This window comes from Phyllobates terribilis, unplaced genomic scaffold (assembly GCF_046119375.1).
Source record: "Phyllobates terribilis strain yellow unplaced genomic scaffold, ASM4611937v1 Scaffold_9__5_contigs__length_417890890, whole genome shotgun sequence".
NCBI lineage: Eukaryota > Metazoa > Chordata > Amphibia > Anura > Dendrobatidae > Phyllobates > Phyllobates terribilis.
Genome location: NW_027362769.1, coordinates 84194942 through 84215008, shown reverse-complemented (window position 1 = coordinate 84215008; position 20067 = coordinate 84194942). Strand labels below are relative to the sequence as shown.

At 44.2% G+C, this 20067-nt stretch overlaps 1 protein-coding gene across 1 annotated transcript in view; it reads right to left on the bottom strand.

Annotated features, from left to right (window-relative positions):
* Positions 1-16535, bottom strand: part of RAB17 (RAB17, member RAS oncogene family) — a 60582-nt gene extending 44047 nt beyond the window's left edge. The window contains exons 1-3 of the mRNA XM_073646678.1: positions 16417-16535; positions 14102-14242; positions 2816-2967 (exon numbers count right to left, since the gene is read on the bottom strand). Of these exons, the coding sequence (XP_073502779.1) occupies positions 2816-2967; positions 14102-14240 (291 nt within the window). The 5' untranslated portion in view covers positions 14241-14242; positions 16417-16535. The remainder of the gene's footprint in view (positions 1-2815; positions 2968-14101; positions 14243-16416) is intronic.
* Between the last annotated feature and the right edge of the window lie 3532 nt (positions 16536-20067).

Here is a 20067-nt window from a genome sequence, read left to right as displayed (position 1 = left end):
TCAGAATGGTAAAAAATAAAAAAATAAACTTTATACTCACCTTCTGATGCATCCTCTGCCCCGTCCGGAGGCTTGAGCGGCTCACGCTGTTGTGTGCAGGACCTGCGGTGACGTCATTGAGTCATGTGGTGGGTCACATGACTCAATGACGTGGCAGGTCCTTCAGACAACAGCGCGACGGAGGGAAAACATCATAAGATAAGTATAAACTTTATTTTATTCTTTTTTTTACAGGTTCTTTGGTACCCAGGTCTGGAGGAGAGTCTCCTCTCCTCCAGACTTGGGTACCATCCGCACATTGATTCCGCTGCGCTTCCGCAAAATTAATGAACATGCTGCGGATTTTTGACTGCAGCATATACGCTGCGGAAAAATCCGCAGCATGGGCATTGACATTGCGGAATGCCATTGGGGACCATGGGGTGCGGATCTACATGCGTTTTTCAAGCGTTTACGCTGCGGAAATTCCGCAGCATATACGCTTGAAAAACGCTACGTGGGCACACAGCCTTATATAGTGTGACCAAGTTGACAAGCACTTTCCAAGTGATGCTAAAATCGCTTGGAAAGTGCTTGTCAACCAGAATGCGGAAATGCATGTGAAGAACGCTTCACATCCGCATGTCCCTGGCAGGAAAAACGCATGTACAATCCGCATGTACAATCCGCATGTACAATCCGCATGCATTTTTTCTGCCAGGGAGATGCAGAAACGCTCAGGAAAAATCCGGAGCATTTCTGCATCGTGGGCACATAGCCTTAATCATTTTTTGCAATAAAAGCTATTTATTATTTTGATTCATGTTTCCCTGTTCTTCACTTTATCATTATTGCTCTCTGCTAGATGCATGTTAAGCCTCAAAAAGATGCAATTTGTGTAAAAGAAGACTTGCAAAAAGTTAGTGATAGCACCAAAAGTTGAAAAGTGGGAATCAGGAAGAGTAAATGTATCCCAATCTATACAATAGTTCTGTATTTTAGTGTATTATGCCTATCATTATAAGACTAGCAGGTAGCCTAATACCATAAGTGCTGCCTCCTGACTAAAAAACAAAAGTTTACATTTGTGCTAAATACTCCTATAAGGCTGAAGTCACACATGCATCTTGTGTAGCATTTTTTGTGGAAAGTTAGAGGATTAAAAGGAATGGGAATTATAAAGGAAAGTCATATACTTCTCCCATCCTGCTATATCCTTTTCTAGTTTTGACCACAAAAATTGCATTAAACTACCAATGTTGTTCACAGATGTTGCTTTTTTCCGCACATTTTATCTGCCGGTGTCTGAACCAAAATAAGCAATCAGCTCTGAGTATTGCATTTTTCTCTTTTCTTGATTTGTTTTTGGTGCAGAACTGACACAATGTTTAATTTTATGCAACTTTTGGAGTAAAACACTGTTCTGCACTTAGAAACGTAAATACTTTTTACATGGATTTAGTCGTGCTCCCCATTGAAGCCTATAGTAAAAAAAAACCTATAGCAATGACACATTTGAACATACCCTCAGCCAGGAACCCCACAGGCAATTTTTTTTTTCAGGCTAAGCAATGTGATGGGATATAAAAAGGAAAGACTGGTACTTCTTTCTATTAGATTAGATCTACTTTTGATTTTGGCTCAAAAATCTATGGGATTGCAATACTAAGGATTATTTTCATGACATTGGCCAAAATAATTGTATCTGAAGCTTCAGCCACGCTGTAGATGCTTCACCTAATCTTAGAAAGGATCCACAGTTCTAACTATATACTTGATGTAATACAGTGAACTTTGCCAGAACTCTCCACACTTGCAAAGGATTATATTGTACTGTTATATTGGGAAATTGTTCAGCACAGGAAAAGAAAATGATGTTGTAGGTTTAGTTAATAGTTATGCTTATTGGTCTTGCTCAAAAACTTGCAAAGGAAAACAAGTCTTGGAGCTTGTTCACATGTTGCATTTTTGCCACAAAAAACAACAACATATTTTTACAGTACTAGCAAAGTGAATGACATCTCTGAAATCTCATGCACATGCTGCATATTTTTTCATTGCATATTTGAACCGCAAGTCAAATCTACATGTCAATTCTTGCAGAATTTTTGTGCCGTTTTTTCACCTAAATCAAATTAATGTAAAAAAAAACAAGTAAAAACACGTAAAAAATGTGCGCATTTTACAAAATGTTTTCCCTGTCAATACTTTGGTTTTTTGCAGCAGATTTTTCTACAAATACAAAACGTGTGGACATACTTTAAGTCTACACATACACATCAGAGAAAGCTTTCTACAATTTAAAGGGGTGTTCCCATAGCCAAGATCCTATCCCAATATGTAGTAGGTGTAATAATAATAATATTAGTAAACCCCTCCAGTTAGAAATGTAGCATAGTTCTTCTGATTCGCTATGTTGCTTACTCCATGTGCAGGGCATTGCAGATATCCATGGTTATGACCACTCATATAATGACAGTTAGTTAGCTGTATAGTGGTCGTAACCATGGATACCTAAGCTACTGCAATGCCCTGCACATGGGGTAAGCTACATAGCGTATCAGAAGAACTATACTGCATTACTAATTGGAGGTATTTGCTAATATTATTATTATTATTACACCTGCTAAATATTGGAATAGGATCTTGACGATGGGAATACCCCTTTAACTTATGTGTTTGGGGGCTTACAGACGCTGCCCCAACTCTTGATGATGGAGAAAAGGAGGAACCTCAATGCTATTTCACAAAAACAGTGCATTGAACCTCAAAAGATTTATTATGGTTCATATTCTGACAGCACTCATTACAAAAATGTCATTAAGCGCTGATTTACCTTGGAACTAATGTCATAAACCAGCAAAGCTGCACTGGCACCACGGTAGTAAAGATGGCACACACTGTGGTATCTCTCCTGTCCAGCAGTGTCCCAAATCTCAAAGTCTAGAGCTTTGCCTTGTAGATAAACTCTTTGTGAGAAAAAGGCACCTGTTGCACAAAAATGAAAATTAGACATTGAAAACCATAACACCAAGATATAAAATATTACTGCAGCCAACATTTTTATGTACAGTTTAAAGGGATTTTACGGTTTCAAAACACCTCTGTCTCCAAGCACAGTTTGCATTTAAAGGGGTGGTCTGGTCCAAATCGATAAGTCTGCAGTCACTCTGTGTGACTGAAGACTTATGATTCCCCCCAGCACACAGACACTGTGCAGTGCGAGGATTCATTGATTTTAGACCCGGGACTGGAGGGTATGTATGAGTTATACATACTGCCGGCCAGTGGGCGCATCCTCACTCCATACAAGTATATTGAAGCGAGGCTGCGCCTACTGGCCGGCAGTATGTATAACTACTCACACTCATGGTCCTGGATCAGAAACCGGTGAATCCCCGCAGTGCACAGTGCATGCGATGGTGGGGTGGGGGTGGGTAATCAGAAGTCTGCAGTCACACAGAGTGAAGAAACTGTTCTTTACTCACCCTTCCCAGGCTCCAACACTAAGGGTCCAGTCACCGCAGCTGCTCCCGATGTCTTTTATTGTCTGCAGCACTGGCATCACTTTCATAGCGCTGCAGCCAATAAGCAAACTCAGCAGCGCTGCCCAACTAGACGTCACAAGCCGCTTAGAGCTCTTGAGCTCACTAATTTGCTGCAACACTATCAACATGATGTCAGCACTGCAGACAATAACAGACACGGAGAGCTGCAGCTGAGACTCAGAACTTCAGAACTAGACAAGAGGAGGGTGAGTAAAGGATGGTTTGTGATGCCTATCACAATTCCACCACTCACTGTGTCCTGGACGCAATGATTGACAGTTCAGTCACCATATAGAATCAGGGTCGTGCTAAGCTGTCAGGGATGTGCTGGATTTCTTCCACGTGTCTGCCATTCTGGGCTATTACCTGGCTATTTAGCATGCTGTCAGTGTCTGATTATTGACAGTTGTAGCCTTAGCTCGGTGGTGTGTGTGTTCCTTATTTTCCATTGCTCTTTTTCTGATCTTTTGCTGCCTGACCTTGGACCTTGCCTTTGACCATCCGCTTGCCTAGCCCCTTTGTCTTGATCCACTACCTTCCTGGAATTCTGACCTCGGACTGTGACCTGACTACGCCTTTATCTTACTCTGTTTATGATGAGCTCACTTGGTATCTGATCCCGGACCTCTTGACTACCCTGTCTCACAGCTTGTCCGTGAGTGGTGACTCAGTGTCACAATGCCTACTAATGATCACACATAAGGAAAATATCTGTATCCTTGTTCTACTTTTTGCCATTGTTATTAAAGCTTTGTGCTATTTATGCAGCATGCCAGTCTGGACACATGCGGGGTATATCTGGAACACACATGAAAATAAACAAAGAAAAGTTAGCTTGTCTCAGATGATAGCAAAATGAAATGCAAAAATAAACGTTAAAGGATTCCCGTCTCATAAATTGATTGAGTCTAACTAGCATATTACATCACTTTATAATTATATCTCAGGGACCATTCCTATTAACTCTGATTTCCGATCATCAGTCTGTCTAATCAGGCCATTAATCACAGGACGAATAAACCACTTCTTTGTCATGTGAAATGATTTTTACGCAAGCTTAAAAATCATTACAAATCATTGTCGGCATCACATCATCATGTCTACACAAGGCACGTGCTGCCGAGAACATTATGTTCTATGTGCACAGAACGATTGTATTAAAAATCATTGTGTATGCATGGAAGTGTGGTTGGTAGGTGTGAAGAAAATGAAAGATAACCCATGTCAATCACTGTGACCTGCTTGGCCGGTCTTAGGGAGATCTCATGCACAGTGTAATCCGACTCCTTTGAATACCTTTTGCAGTAAGCAAAGGGGGGTGAGAACCCCCCATCCCCAGCAGATGCAGCTGCTGACCGGATGTCCCTTTGTTTGATCACTAACATGTGCTCTTTTGTTAAGGTACTATATTTCAATATCGAGATGTGAAAGAACTATATGTCCCAGCTCTTCACAAAATGGATTTTCTAGCTCAGGGGGAGATGGCGAATGCCAGACTGCATCCAAGCCCAATCTAGCGTGTAGGGACAAGGAGATACACGTCCCATCCTTTTGGAACCTCCTAGGACCAGTGTGTTTGGTCTCCTCGCGTAGCAGGGGCCCGGCTGCGTCCATTGACACCAGAACCGATTCCCTGGGACCATCCAGTAAGAAGGTATAGCCCATTTTAGTTTTTGGAGTCTCTTAGCTAAGAGGGAACACAGATGGAGACTTGGGCTTGAGCAGGGGGCAGTAGGGGGGAGTAACCCAAAGAGTTTAAAACCTCCTGCAGGTCTCCTCCCACCTGTCTTTGTTCCTGGGGAGCCCGTGCCAGCAAGATGTTTGGGACCACACAAGTCCAACAACAGAGTGAGGGCCTACACTCTCCTCATGTGGTCGCCCTCCCCCCACATGCCAGGCTGTCCATCTAAACTGGTAACTGACTTTAAGATCTGCTTAGCTTGATGTACCATGCATTTGTATTTGTAACCCTAATGTATATAGTAGATTGTTTAGTGAGCCCTTATGGCAATTAAATATATAATTTAATCTTGGGCTGTTCTTTTATTTCGACCCCCAAACCTTACGTCTGTTGTTTGGTCTAACGAACACGCTACAGGACTGGTCTCTAGCCTGATATAAGTCTGTTATATCAAATAGAGACTAGTGGCAGCTCTACCAGGCCGACAGGGCTCTGATTCACTGGAGTAGTGAAAGAACTTCTCAGCCTGTCAGGGGTGTGAGTGAGTGTGGGGCCACGTCAGTGTCTGAGTGGACCACCTTTTCTCTCTCCCTGGTGCCTCTCTGTACCCGTGTGGACAGGAGGTGATGGTGCAGAACTGTACCAATCTGACCTTACGCGCCCTTAAGGGGAGTGCGGAACGTCACGTTGGAACAAAGGGTAGAAGTATCACGTGCTCCATCTGGCAAGATAATAGTGTGTGAGTGTTTAACACATACTCACAGACACTAAGGACTGCCAGTAGTAGCTTTTGCTGCTGGGATTCTAAGATTAACTCAGCGCTAGACAGTCAGAGTACAAATACTGTAAGGTGTGTGTGCATCAGGTTGCAGTTCAGTGTCAGTGACTGTAGCGTACAAGGATGGCCAGTGGCGCCAGGAGCAGAACCAATGAGATGTGCAATGCTCAAGATGGTAGGGAGGAGGTGAAAGTCCATGATGCTCCAGAAGGAGGGGAGTCCCGCCCAGGCACCTGAAGGAGAGAGTCGCTAGCAGTTGACCCCACAGGGGACCGCCCACCATCGGACCTTCAACTCAGGCAGGTGGCTTGGATGACCTTGTGCAAGCTGCCCTGGCCAGTCTCATAGCTGGAGACAAGGCCACCTATGAGACCTTCACAGCTGCAGCGGAACGTCTCGAGGTAGCAGCAGCACGTCACAAGGCAACAGCCGCAGCAAAACGGCAGCAGGAACATGAGCACCAGGAAAATATGCTTCGGCTCCAGCTGCCGGTCCCAGGCAGTCCCGAGTCACCTGGGATCCGAGTCCCGAAGCTATGGACGGAGGACTTCCCCCTGCTGGACAAAAGAGGGGACTTGGACACTTTTTTGCTGGCATTTGAAAAAATCTGCCGTCAGTACCATCTGCCTGAGGACCAGTGGGTCCGGTTCTGGACCACTCACCTTAGGGGTAAAGCCCTGGAAATCTTCAGGTACCTGCCCAGTGAGTCCACCCAGAGCTACGAGAACATCAAGCAGGCTCTGGTCTGGCAGTACAACCGGACGCCTGAGTCGTACCGGAAGAAGCTCCAGAATCTGCAGCGGGGTCCTGCAGACAGATGGGTCAATCACATGCGTGCCCTACTGAGAGCCATTGACCAATGGACCACGGGACTGGAGCTCACCACCGTCCAGCAGCTGAAGGAGCTCATCGCAACTGAGCAGTTTCTGTGGAATTGCCTGGAGGACATCCAACAGTACCTCCGTGACCGGAAGCCAAAAGGGGCCTCTGCAACAGCGATGTTAGAACCTTGCTGTTAGGTTTTTTTTCCTTTGCTGGTCACATGACCTTGTTGGCCTATTTAATCCTGCTCCGCCCTTCTGGCTTTGCTGGACTTCATTGTATATCTACTTTCTAGCTAGCCTGTGCTCTGTATCTAACTCTGTTAGTTTGCTTGGTCTACGGACCTCTATGTTCTATCTATTTTGTTTGTTCGTCTGTCTGCTACTATTTCTGTTAGGAGGTGTCCCATATTCCTCCCAGTCCTTAGTACTTGTAGGGATTCCCTCCTCACATCTATAGGTCTCCGTACAGACTAGATTAGGACTTTAGCAGGTCTGATCGCAGGATCAGGTTCCCTGTTACATCGTAGGGATTCAGCTGAGTCTTATAGTAGGGACAGATCTCCTCTCTTTCCTTAGCTTTGGTAGCAGAACATAACAAGCGACACTTGCTGGCGAGTACTCCAACAACAGGACTCCAGAGGCCAAGAAACTTGCTGGCTGGAGCAGGAGTAATTTGAACGCGGTGCCTGATGTCCCTGCCCCCATGCCCAAGGGGGCACCTACCCATGCTTCCCTCTCCACGCCGGTAGGGGAACCCCGGCTGTGTCACCTTTGCAGACAGCTGGGCCTCTTCAAAGCCATGTGTCCCCAGTGTCAGAAGTGCCCGTCCCCGTCCCAGAAACCGCCCGCTGTTTTTTGTGTGAGTGGGGGTAGTGGGAGGTCCCTTGACAACCTGCAAACTGTCACCATAGGCCAGGCCAGAGGCGTAGGACTACGAGACACCGGCGCTGAGATGACTCTGGTGCGGCCTGAACTGCTGTCATCCCAGAATCTGATACCTGGAAAAACTCTCGCCGTCTCCAGGATTGGAGGCGTCAAGCTGGTGCTGCCCGTCGCCAAGGTGTATTTGGACTGGGTCCGTACGTCTGTTGTTCGGTCCAACGAACATGCTACTGGGCTGGTCTCTAGCCAGATATAAGTCTGTTATATTAAATAGAGACTGGTGGCAGCTCTACCAGGACGACAAGGCTCTCCTTCACTGGAGTAGTGAAAGAGCCTCTCAGCCTGTCAGGGGTGTGAGTGAGTGTGGGGCCACATCAGTGTCTGAGTGGACCACCTTTTCTCGCTCCCTGGTGCCTCTCTGTACCCGTGTAGACAGGAGGTGATGGTGTAGAACTGTACCAATCTGACCTTACGCGCCCTTATGGGGGGTGCAGAACGTCACGTTGGTGCAAAGGGTAGATCTGTATCACGTGCTCCGTCTTGCGTAGTGTGACGTCAGGCGGGTTGCGGGGTGTGGATCCACCGCAAGAAGCGGCAATAGCGGGATTCTGCGGGGCCCCCCTGGTGCCGTTTCTTCACAGTAGGATATTAAAGACGACATGTAAGTCGATCAGTGGTCGTTACATGGCCATGGATGGCCTGTCTACATGGGCCTCAGGTTTTCTCTGCACTTCCAGCTGTTTAAATGTGGCCATGCTGCAGTTCCATGCACTGTATTGTGCTGGGACAAATATTGTTGGAGGTACTGCACTAATTCAGAGATCAAACTCCACCGATCCCATCAATAAGTTAAAGGAACAACTCTTTAATGAATGCAAGAGTGGTTTCACATTGCATTACATACATAGTGATAATAATACCCGAATATATATTCTGGACATAGAATCATAGAATCATAGAATGGTAGAGTTGGAAGGGACCTCCTGGGTCATCTGGTCCAACTCCCTGCTCAAAGCAGGATTCACTAGATCATCTCAGACAGATGTCTGTCCAGCCTCTGTTTGAAGACGTCCATTGAAGGGGAACTCACCACCTCTCGTGGCAGCCTGTTCCACTCATTAATCACCCTAACTGTCAAAAAGTTTTTTCTAATATCTAATCTGTGTCTCCTCCCATTTAGTTTCATCCCATTGCTTCTAGTCTTTCCTTGTGCAAATGAGAATAAAGATGATCCTTCTACAATGTGACAGCCCTTGACATATTTGTAGACAGCTATTAAGTCTCCTCTCAGTCTTCTTTTTTGCAAGCTAAACATTCCCAAATCCTGCAAACGTTCCTCATAGGACATGGTTTGCAGACCAGTCACCATTCTGGTCGCTCTTCTCTGAACTTGCTCCAGTTTGTCTATGTCTTTTTTAAAATGTGGTGCCCAAAACTGTACACAGTATTCCAGATGAGGTCTGACCAAAGAGGAGTAAAGACCGATAATGACTTCACGTGATCTAGACTGTATGCTTCTGTTAATACATCCCAGAATTGTATTTGCCTTTTTTGCTGCTGCATCACACTGTTGACTCATGTTCAGTCTATGATCTATTAGTATACCTAAGTCTTTTTCACATGTACTGTTGCTTAGCTCTATTCCTCCCATTCTGTATATGCTTTTTTCATTTTTATTGCCCAGATGTAGTACTTTGCATTTTTCCCTGTTAAAAACCATTCTGTTGGTTGCTGCCCACTGCTCCAGTTTATTTAGGTCTTTTTGAATCCTCTCTCTCTCTTCTCTAGTATTAGCTATCCCTCCTAGCTTTGTGTCATCAGCAAATTTAATCAGTTTACCCTCAATTCCTTCATCTAAATCATTGATAAAGATGTTGAACAATACAGGTCCCAGGACGGAGCCCTGTGGTACCCCACTTGAGACATTCATCCAGCTGGATGTGAAGCCATTTACAACCACCCTTTGAGTCCGATCACTAAGCCAGTTATGAATCCACCTAACAGTTGCCTGGTCCATTGCATACTTGGTCATTTTTTCAATAAGGATGGTGTGAGATACTTTGTCAAATGCTTTGCTGAAGTCAAGATATACTATATCTACAGCATTTCCCTGATCCACCCAGTCAGTGATTCTGTCATAGAAGGAAATTAAGTTAGTCTGACATGACTTGTTAGTTACAAACCCATGCTGACTCTGATTAATCACTTCATTCTTATCCATGTACCTACATACATGTTGTTTAATAATTTGTTCAAAGATCTTTCCTGGTATAGAAGTCAGACTCACCGGCCTATAGTTCCCTGGGTCCACCTTCTTCCCCTTTTTGAAAATAGGAACAACATTTGCTCTTCTCCAGTCTTCTGGGACTTCTCCTGTTCTCCAAGAATTTTCAAAGATTATGGAGAGTGGTTCTAAAATTTCTTCTACGATCTCCTTCAGTACTCTGGGGTGTAATTCATCTGGACCTGGAGACTTGAACTCATTTATGTTAGCTAAATATTCCCTCACAATCTTTCTGTTTACAGATAACTTGGATTCCTCTATTCCTTTAAAAGGACAGTGAAGATCAGTTGATGTTACATTTTCTTTCTGAGAGAAAACAGATGCAAAATAGGAATTAAAAAGTTCGGCCTTCTCAACATCCTCTCTTACCATTTCTCCATTTTCATCCTGTAAAAATCCTATAGCATCTTTGACTTTTCTTTTACTTTTGACATACCCCCAAAATCCTTTTTTATTGCTTTTGACATCTCTTGCAAGCCTTAATTCATTGTCAGCTTTAGCTAACCTGATACGTGCCCTGCAGGATCTGCAGACTGCATTATAATCTTCTTTAGATATGCCTCCCTCTTTCCATTTAATAAACATTTCTTTCTTTCTTTTTAGCATGTGTTTAAGTTCTGTGTTCATCCATCCTGGTTTCCTTAAATGCTTCCCATTCTTCCTACTTTTCGGGATTGTTAACGATTGTGCTTTGAGAATCTCATTTTTAAAAATTTCCCATCCTTCCTGGACATTTTTGTCCTTAAGGACATCCAGCCATTGGATCCCTCCTATTCTCTTTCTGAGTCTCTTAAAATCTGCCTTTCTAAAATCTAACCTTGAAGTTTGAGTCTTCACATGTCTTCCTCCTCTAGTTATCCAAAATTCTATAACAGCATGATCGCTGCCTCCTAGGGTCCCAGCCACCTTTACCTCCTCAACCATTTCCTCCCTGTTTATAAGGATTAGATCCAAAGTAGCAGATCCCCTTGTTTTCTCCCCTACCTTTTGGAAGATAAAGTTGTCAGCAAGAGAGGATAAGAATTTGCTTGACCTGTTAGTTTTACTTGAGAGAGATTCCCAACAAATGTCTGGATAGTTGAAATCTCCCATGACCATTACGTCATATTTTTTGGAGAACTTGGTCATTTGATACATAAAGAGTTCATCCATATCTTCAGCTTGCCCAGGTGGCCTGTAGTAAATGCCTACAATGGTGTCCTTTCCGTTGTTCTCTCCTTGTATTCTTACCCAAACAGTTTCCACAGAACTCCCAGTCTCTGAAGCTTCAATCTCTGTGCAGATATACGCTTTTCTAACATACAATGCAACACCTCCTCCTCGTTTATCAAATCTGTTTCTTGCAAATAAGTTGTATCCTTTTAGCCTTTTATTCCAATCATGTGTATCGTCCCACCAAGTTTCAGTGATTCCAATGACATCATATTCCTTTTCCTGCATTAGTAGTTCCAATTCTCCTTGTTTGTTGCCCATGCTTTGTGCATTTGTATAAAAACATTTTAGTTTGTGATTGGTTTCTCTTCCTCCCATATTTTTATTATTTAGATTTTTTTGTCTTTGTTCTTCTTTTCCACTTCCAGTAGCAGAGATCTCAATAGTATTTGTCAGCTGTCTGGCTTTTTCTGGCCTTTTGCTTCCCTTCCCACATTGTTCTAGTTTAAAGCTCTTCTGATGAGTGTAGCAAGGCGACTTCCAAATACATGTTTTCCAGTCTTCGTAAGGTGCACCCCATCTCTAGCAAGTAGTCCATCGTATAGGTAATTCATTCCGTGATCCAGAAATCCAAATCCTTGTTGACGGCACCATCGACGTAGCCAGTTGTTCACCTGTAGAATCTTATTCCACCTCATTGTTCCATGGCCATCCACTGGGAGGATGGATGAGAAGACCACCTGCGCTCCCAATTCTTTCACTTTCTTGCCTAAGTCTTCAAAGTCACTGCAGATGGTTTCCAGGTCTTTTCCTGCGGTGTCATTTGTCCCCACATGTATTAGCAGGAATGGGTAGTGATCTGTAGGTCTGAAGAGTCTTGATATCCTGTCAGACACATCTTTAATTTTTGCTCCTGGAAGACAGCACATTTCTCTTGAGGTTATGTCTGGTCTGCAGATAGCGGCCTCTGTTCCTCTTAACAGGGAATCCCCCATGACCACCACGCTCCGTTTTTTCTTCACAACATTCTTCTTTCTCCATCCAGGAGGATTCTGAGGGCTTACAAGGTTATTCATTGCTGGCAAAGTCTTATCTTGCTGTATTTCTTCAAGGTTCTCCTGCGTGAGAGCCTGGTACTGGTTCCTGAGCAGTATGGGTGCTGACTGCCTCTCGATCCTCCTGCTTCTGTGGGTCACATGCTTCCATTCCTCTGTTTCCTCAGGTGCAGTTCGAATTTCTTCTCTTTCTGAATCATGAAGAGATAATTCTGCTCTGTGTAAGAACTCTTCACCTTCCTTAATGATTTTCAAGGTAGTTAACCTCTCTTCTAGATTTCGCAACTTTTCCTCCAACAGGGACACAAGCTTGCATTTCTGGCATGTGAAGTTTTGCTTTTCCACTGGCAAGTCTGTGAACATGTAGCAGGATATGCAGCTCACCAAATGGCTCCTGGACTCTTCCATGTTCTTATTGTTAATGTTCTGAAAACAGTGAAAAAAGCTTAAAAAAAAAAAGCTTCAAAATGCGGTTTACCGATGTCCTCTTTTCAGCTACAACAGCCAAAATCCAGTGTTTTTTGAGCTCGCGGAGACTCTTCACTTACCCCAAAATGCAGTGGGAATATGCAAATTATCTCCTCAGGACTCCTCCCCTGGTTTTCCCCCATGTAAGCAGGGAAATTAATCCATAAGTATCAAGTAATTCTGTTGTATATTAGTTACTGGTACATCATATACAGTATAGTTTCCCTGTCTTTGGTGCAGGCTCTGTAGCGGAGCTTATATTTTTACCCACAGATGATGGCTTTGTTATTCAGCCATCATCTGCCTGTAATAGCTGAGAGTACAGCTGAGCTTCGGCCCTTGCTGTTAATTTGTTAAACGTCGTTGTCAATCCATGACAGCATCATTTAAAGCGCGTTGCTTTAGAGGCGCACCATTCTAATCACCTACTGGCCCCATCGCAACACGAGCCTGAAGTGCCAATGGGTTACCATGGCAGCTGAAGATCTGCTGAGGACCTCCATGCATGTCATGATGGCGTTTCGTTAAAACACCGCCTGTGGCTAATGTTCATAGGATATGTGATGTTTGATCGTTACAGCAAGACTGGGCAATGCCATGAAGAGGCCTTCAGGAGAGGACAAGAAAATATCCCATCAGCCGTTTTTCAACACAATGCCAGGCTCCATGTTGTTCTGTTACTGTGACCAGCCTGTGGTGTGGTCTAAACATGCTACCATAGTCTGCAGCATCTCCGGACCGGTCTCCTATTGAGCAGATCTGGAATTGGTTGGCAATTACAATAAGAGCTGTCAGCAGCGGATCTTGATGATTTCTGACCCAAGTGCATTCAGCGTGGCAGGACATTCCTCAGACAGCCATTAATAACTTCACTGATAGCAACTAAGGTGTGTAAGTGCCTGAATTTCTGCATGTGACTCATACTCGATAGTGAATAAATCGAGATGTTTCGAAAATGTTGTTTATTTTTCATCATTTGCAGATCATTAACATGTCTATCCATCATGTGATTTAGGTAATTCCACAACTTTTCCTTTTTGTGGTTTCTAATTTCAATGTTGAAGACTAGAGACTATTTTTGTCAACATTTCACAATTATAATTTTTTTTTCTAAAAAAAAAATAATATTTAAGACTTGCTATTAATTACCTGTATTGCATCTGGATGTTAGGCTTCTTTCACACAAACATATTTGTTATGTCAAAATATTGATTGGCAATACAGAAGTACAATGAAAAAGGATGCATCGGTATTTATTCAGTTTTGCATTTTTGTTTCTATTTATTGGATTCTATTCATTGATATTCTTTTTACTATTGAGTGAAAATTGATCTCTTCTTGCAAAGTAGAAAATAATATCAATCAAAGAAAATATTTTATTTTAGCTGATCACCTAGTATTTATTTATTTATTTAAATCCACCATGCGGTTCCATATTCAGATAACTTACATCCCGTTGTAGAAACGGTTTCCCGAAAATCGTCTCTTATATACCGGAGAACCAGGCTAGATTTTCCCACATCAGTGCTTCCCAGTAACACCAGTTTGAAGACTTGTCTCTCGGAGGTTGGCTCCAGAGCCAGGTCCATCTCTGTAACATGACACAGCAAGGGCACAGTTAGATACTGTACAGTAAATAGTACAGTATGAGCTTAAAGGGAACCTGTCATGTTGAAAATTGTATCTGATCTGCAGGCCGGATATTATAGAATTTATAAGATTGAAGACATTAAGACATAAGACATTTTTTAATTTTAGCGATTTGCGGGCTGCGCTCACGGAACACATGAGGTCCGGAGAGTAAAAGCAAGGTTTTGTACTCACACCTTGTGTGAATAAAAAAACTTGCTTATACTCTCTGGATCTCATCCTTTCCATGAGCGCAGCCCGCACATCGTGATAATCTCCGCTTTGCCAAACTGCTATCTAGATTATACTCTCCTCCAGCCATGGGGCTGCAGCAACAGCATATCAGGCTTCTACAGGGGTTGTTTCCTTACACAACCCTTACAGGTGTGCGCTACCATCACCCTTACCCTCATCTTGTTACTTACGGTACTGCCCTATCTGTGCACATTTGTCCCATCCAGACCTTCCTATTTTTTAATTTTAGAATTTCCTCTACAGTTGGCGAGGCTCAGACATCATCATTGTCTGTCTAATGAGGACTGGGCATTTTCTTGGTATGTCTTACGAGGAATTAGTAGAAAAAGACTGAGAATCCCTGGTATATTTATTGTGGCTGCTGAACAAAAAGTTTATCGCCGACCTACCAAAAAGTTAGTGTGTAAATAGTTCATTTATATTAAGTGTATATTAAAGTACACACTGGTAAAATCAGAAGAAAATACTTATAGGGAACTGTCACACAGAGGAAGGGAGGGGCACATATACTTTTCACTATAGAATATGTCATTGTGTAATAGTTTACGTACCTTTAGGTGATCTGTACTCACAGTATCTATAGTGTTATATGAATGTGCTTAGTCAATAGAAAATGCACTGTGTATATAGATTCAAAAAATATTCCTCACCGGGCATTTCACATTATTGTGAATACTAAACCGCTCTATATTTCTCAAGCACCCATTGATAATACAGCATGTTAATAAGGGATGGTTAAATGTCCATTAAAACGTGGCTGCGTGCAAACTGAGGCTGAACGATTGTTATTCTAATTGTCCATCATTTGCATTATTGTCAGCAGCACATACCCTGCTTACATGTGGGAAAGTGCTGCCGCCAACAAATAATGATTTATATGTCAACATAAAGATGGGGTAACACGGCGACTTTGGCAGCGATGTAGGTTACATGGACAAAGATCAGTGCATGCCGCTGATACATCTCAGCATAGTGGAAGAGAATGGGGTCACATTGCAATCCGCAAGGGATGGAACTGAGACAAGCAATTTCCTACTTTATAAGACTTATTTATCGTGGTCACGGTTCCTTGTGGGTTGCAATGTGACCTCATTCACTTGCATTATGCTGCGATGTGCCAGTGGCATAAAGAGATCTTTGCCCGCGGCCAAGGTCGCCGTGTAACTACGGCCGAAAAGATGACATAGAAGCTGATAATTGTGCATGTGTTCACTGGGCAATGACTAGTGGCCAATCATCAGCCTGTGTTAAAGAGAACTTGTCACCATGAAAATGCAGCCCCATCCACAGGCATATTATACAGAAGGGGGGGAGATGAGCAGATTGATATATAGTTTTATGAGAAGGGATTTAGTATAACCTGTGTTTTAATCCTTTAAATCTCTGCTTTTTCTAGGATTTTTTGTCCAGTTGCCGGTCCTATCAGTGACTGACAGCTATAGGAATGCTCACTTATGTCAAGAAAGCTGTCAGTCACTAATTGCACCGCCCACTGGACTAAAAATCCTAGAAAAAGCCATGGTTTAATGGATTAAAACACAGGTTATACTCAGGATCTTCTTTTTCATGGTGACAGGTTCCCTTTAATAGTCAATTTTTGATTACTGGATGTGCAGTTACTAACATAAAAGGCATTCATACACGTTTAGAAACCATTTAGTACATGTTATGGTTAGTTAATATATATTAAAATCTGAGAAAATCTTGTGGGTAAGCTGAGAGGACTAATGCCTCAATATGACAGCTGTCTGCCGGGACAGAGTCTCCTGCGTGTTACTTTCCCAGCAGTGAGGCACACCTTTACTGTGCTGCATATGTATTGATGAATGCTTTTGTAGAAGCAATAGTAAAAGACCCGGCTTGTAGTGATTGTCAGCTCACCTGTGCCAGTGACCTGCTGCCCTCAGTGCATTGTGTCGTGGAATAGTTTACGTCTCAGAGTAAACTCATCAAGAATTCTGCAGAGTGTGACAGGTATAAAGTCCACAGAGGGAGGTACCAAGAAATTGTACTTTTTACTGTATCTGTATGGGCAGTATTTCTCCATGGTGAAGCATGCTGCATAATCCTTTTCCAAAGGATTTCCATAAAACCATATTCCTGCCTAGTATAAAAGCGTAATAATTCATATATGTGCAAAAGGGGTCAAAAAATATACTACTCCATCCAATGTAGCCGTTTCGTACCCCCCAAAGAAGTGTGGTGCAAAACGGCGAAGGGGGTTCTGTGAGATCAAGATACATCAAGTGATTGTCTTTTATCTACTCTACCCAACTAATCACAGATATTTGGGATTCAAGTTTCCTCTTTACTCTCCAAATCACACTTCACCCAATCCCGTCCCACCTTATCCCTAACCTTACCACAGTCTTCATCCCAACCCTAACCCACCTCTTCAACCTGTCACTAACAACTGGCGTCTTCCCCTCATGTTTCAAACACGCCTCAATCACACCCATCCTCAAAAAGCCCTCCCTCGACCCATCCTCTCTGTTTTGCTATTGCCCCATATCACTCCTCCCCTATGTCTCAAAACTACTGAAACAACACATCCACCTTGAACTGTCCTCCCACCTCTCCTCCTGCTCCCTCTTCGACCACTTACAATCAGGATTCCGACCGCACTACTCCACTCCACTGAAACTGCCCTGACTAAAGTCACCAATGACCTACTAAATGGCAAATCCAAGCGATACTACTCTGTCCTTCTCCTTCTGGACCTGTCATCTGCCTTTGACATATTAGACCATTCCCTCTTACTACAGACTCTCTCATCTCTTGGCATTACAGACTTGGCCCTATCTTGGATCTCTTCATACCTAACAGATCGGACATTCAACATCTCCCACTCACACACAACTTCCTCATCTGGCCCCCTATCTGTCGGTGTCCCCCAAGGTTCGGTCCTAGGGCCCCTGCTCTTCTCCATCAACACCTTTGGCCTGGGACAGCTCATAGAGTCCCAAGGATTTCAGTATCAACTCTGTGCTGATGACACACAGATCTACCTCTCCAGACCTGATATCTCCTCCTTACTAACCAGAATCCCACAATGTTTATCCGCTATTTCATCCTTCTTCTCTGCCAGATTTATAAAGCTTAACATGGATTAAACTGAATTCATCATCTTTCCCCCACCTCACTCAACCCCCCATCTGACCTATCCATCAAAGTTAATGACTGCCCACTCTCCCCAGTAACACAAGCTCGCTGCCTCGGTGAAACCCAGGACTCTGATCTCTCCTTCAAACCACGTATCCAAGCCCTCTCCACTTCCTGCCGACTCCAACTCAGAAATATCTCCCGGATCCGCACATTCCTCAGCAAAGACTCTGCAAAAAGACTAGTGCATGCCCTCATCATCTCCCACTTCGACTACTGCAACCTCCTGCTCTGTGGCCTCCCTTCTAACACTCTTGAACCCTCCAATCTATCCTAAACTCTGCTGCCCGACTAATCCACCTGTCCCCCCGCTATTCCCCGGCCTCTCCTCTCTGTCAATCCCTTCACTGGCACCCCATTACTCAGACACTCAAGTTCAAGACCCTAACCTTGGCATACAAAGCCATCCACAACCTGTCTCCTCCATACATCTGTGACAAAGTCTCCCGGTACTTACCTGCACGCAACCTCCGATCCTCACAGGATCTCCTTCTCTACTCCCCTCTTATCTTCTCCTCCCACAATCGTATACATTTCTCCCGTGCATCCCCCCTACTCTGGAACTCTCTACCCCAACATATCAGACTCTCGCCTACCGTGGAAACCTTCAAAAGGAACCTGAAGACCCACCTCTTCCGACAAGCGTACAACCTGCAGTAACTGACGCGCCCCCAGGGCCGTGGGGTACTCGGCAGCCGGGCCTATGGATGCCGGTATGGGGGATATCACGGTGGCTGGCCTGGTCCGTGACCCAGGGCGGTCAATAAAAAGGGGAATTATTTATAGGGAATTTGGAAAGTTTGTGACGCCACCTGTGGAATGCGGCAAAAGGGGGGCCGCCTCTGCGGAGCAGTCCTCTGAGGCAGATGGTAGGGCAGCTTGTGATGGAACGGCTTCCCACAGGTAGAGCGGGCCTCAGGGCAGCGTGGGATGTAATGGGTGGTGGTGCAGGGGAGAGAGACGGCAGTACGGTCCCGGAGGAAAGACGGACACTCACATGGGGGTAAGCTTCAGTACCTTTACTGGAGAAGATGCAGGCACAGTCCAGGGTACTCCGGACAAAGGGCGCACTTTTGGACTCTCCCCAGTGAGCGGGTATAGGGCCTCCTGATCCGTGGTTTTACTCGCTAAGCTTCTGACCTGCCTGGAGCTAGGCCTAGCTTGATTACTGTCTCTCTCTAGCACCTGCTGACCTGGTGGTAGGGCCTTCTCTTTGGAGATCACTCTCCCTGGTCGCTGGGGCCCCTGTGACTTCTAGCCCTGATACTGTAGTCAGCGTTTGTTAAACCTGGGACCTCTAGTCCTCCAGGGGTTCCGGTAGTCCCTACTGGGTATAAAGGACCCCGTAGGCGCGGACCCAGTGTCCGGTATATATCTCGGGGTGAGCCTGGTATGCTCCCCTGCCCCCTCGCTACTTCTTCCTTCTCCTCTCACCTTCGGCCACACTCAGGGCCCTCACTAGGCCTTCACTCGTGCTGTAGGCCTTGGCTCGCCTAAGCACAGTAGCCAGCGTGCTGCCTCTTCGCTGCTCTCTGAGAGTCAGCACGCTCTCTCTCAGTCTGAGAGACTAACAACTAACTGAGCTGCCTGGCTCCACCCTCCATATATACAGTACAGACCAAAAGTTTGGACACACCTTCTCATTTAAAGATTTTTCTGTATTTTCATGACTATGAAAATTGTACATTCACACTGAAGGCATCAAAACTATGAATTAACACATGTGGAATTATATACTTAACAAAAAAGTGTGAAACAACTGAAAATATGTCTTATATTCTAGGTTATTCAAAGTAGCCACCTTTTCCTTTGATGACTGCTTTGCACACTCTTGGCATTCTCTTGATGAGCTTCAAGATGTAGTCACCGGAAATGGTTTTCACTTCACAGGTGTGCCCTTGTCAGGTTTAATAAGTGGGATTTCTTGCCTTATAAATGGGGTTGGGACCATCAGTTGTGTTGTGCAGAAGTCAGGTGGAAACACAGCTGATAGTCCTACTGAATAGACTGTTAGAATTTGTATTATGGCAAGAAAAAAGCTGCTAAGTAAAGAAAAATGAGTGGCCATCATTACTTTAAGAAATGAAGGTCAGTCAGTCCGAAAAATTGGGAAAACTTTGAAAGTGTCCCCAAGTGCAGTTGCAAAAACCATCAAGCGCTACAAAGAAACTGGCTCACATGAGGACCGCTCCAGAAAAGAAAGACAAAGAGTCCCCTCTGCTTCTGAGGATAAGTTTATCCGAGTCACCAGCCTCAGAAATCGCAGGTTAACAGCAGCTCAGATTAGAGACCAGGTCAATGCCACACAGAGTTCTAGCAGCAGACACATCTCTTCAACAACTGTTAAGAGGAGACTTTGTGCAGCAGGCC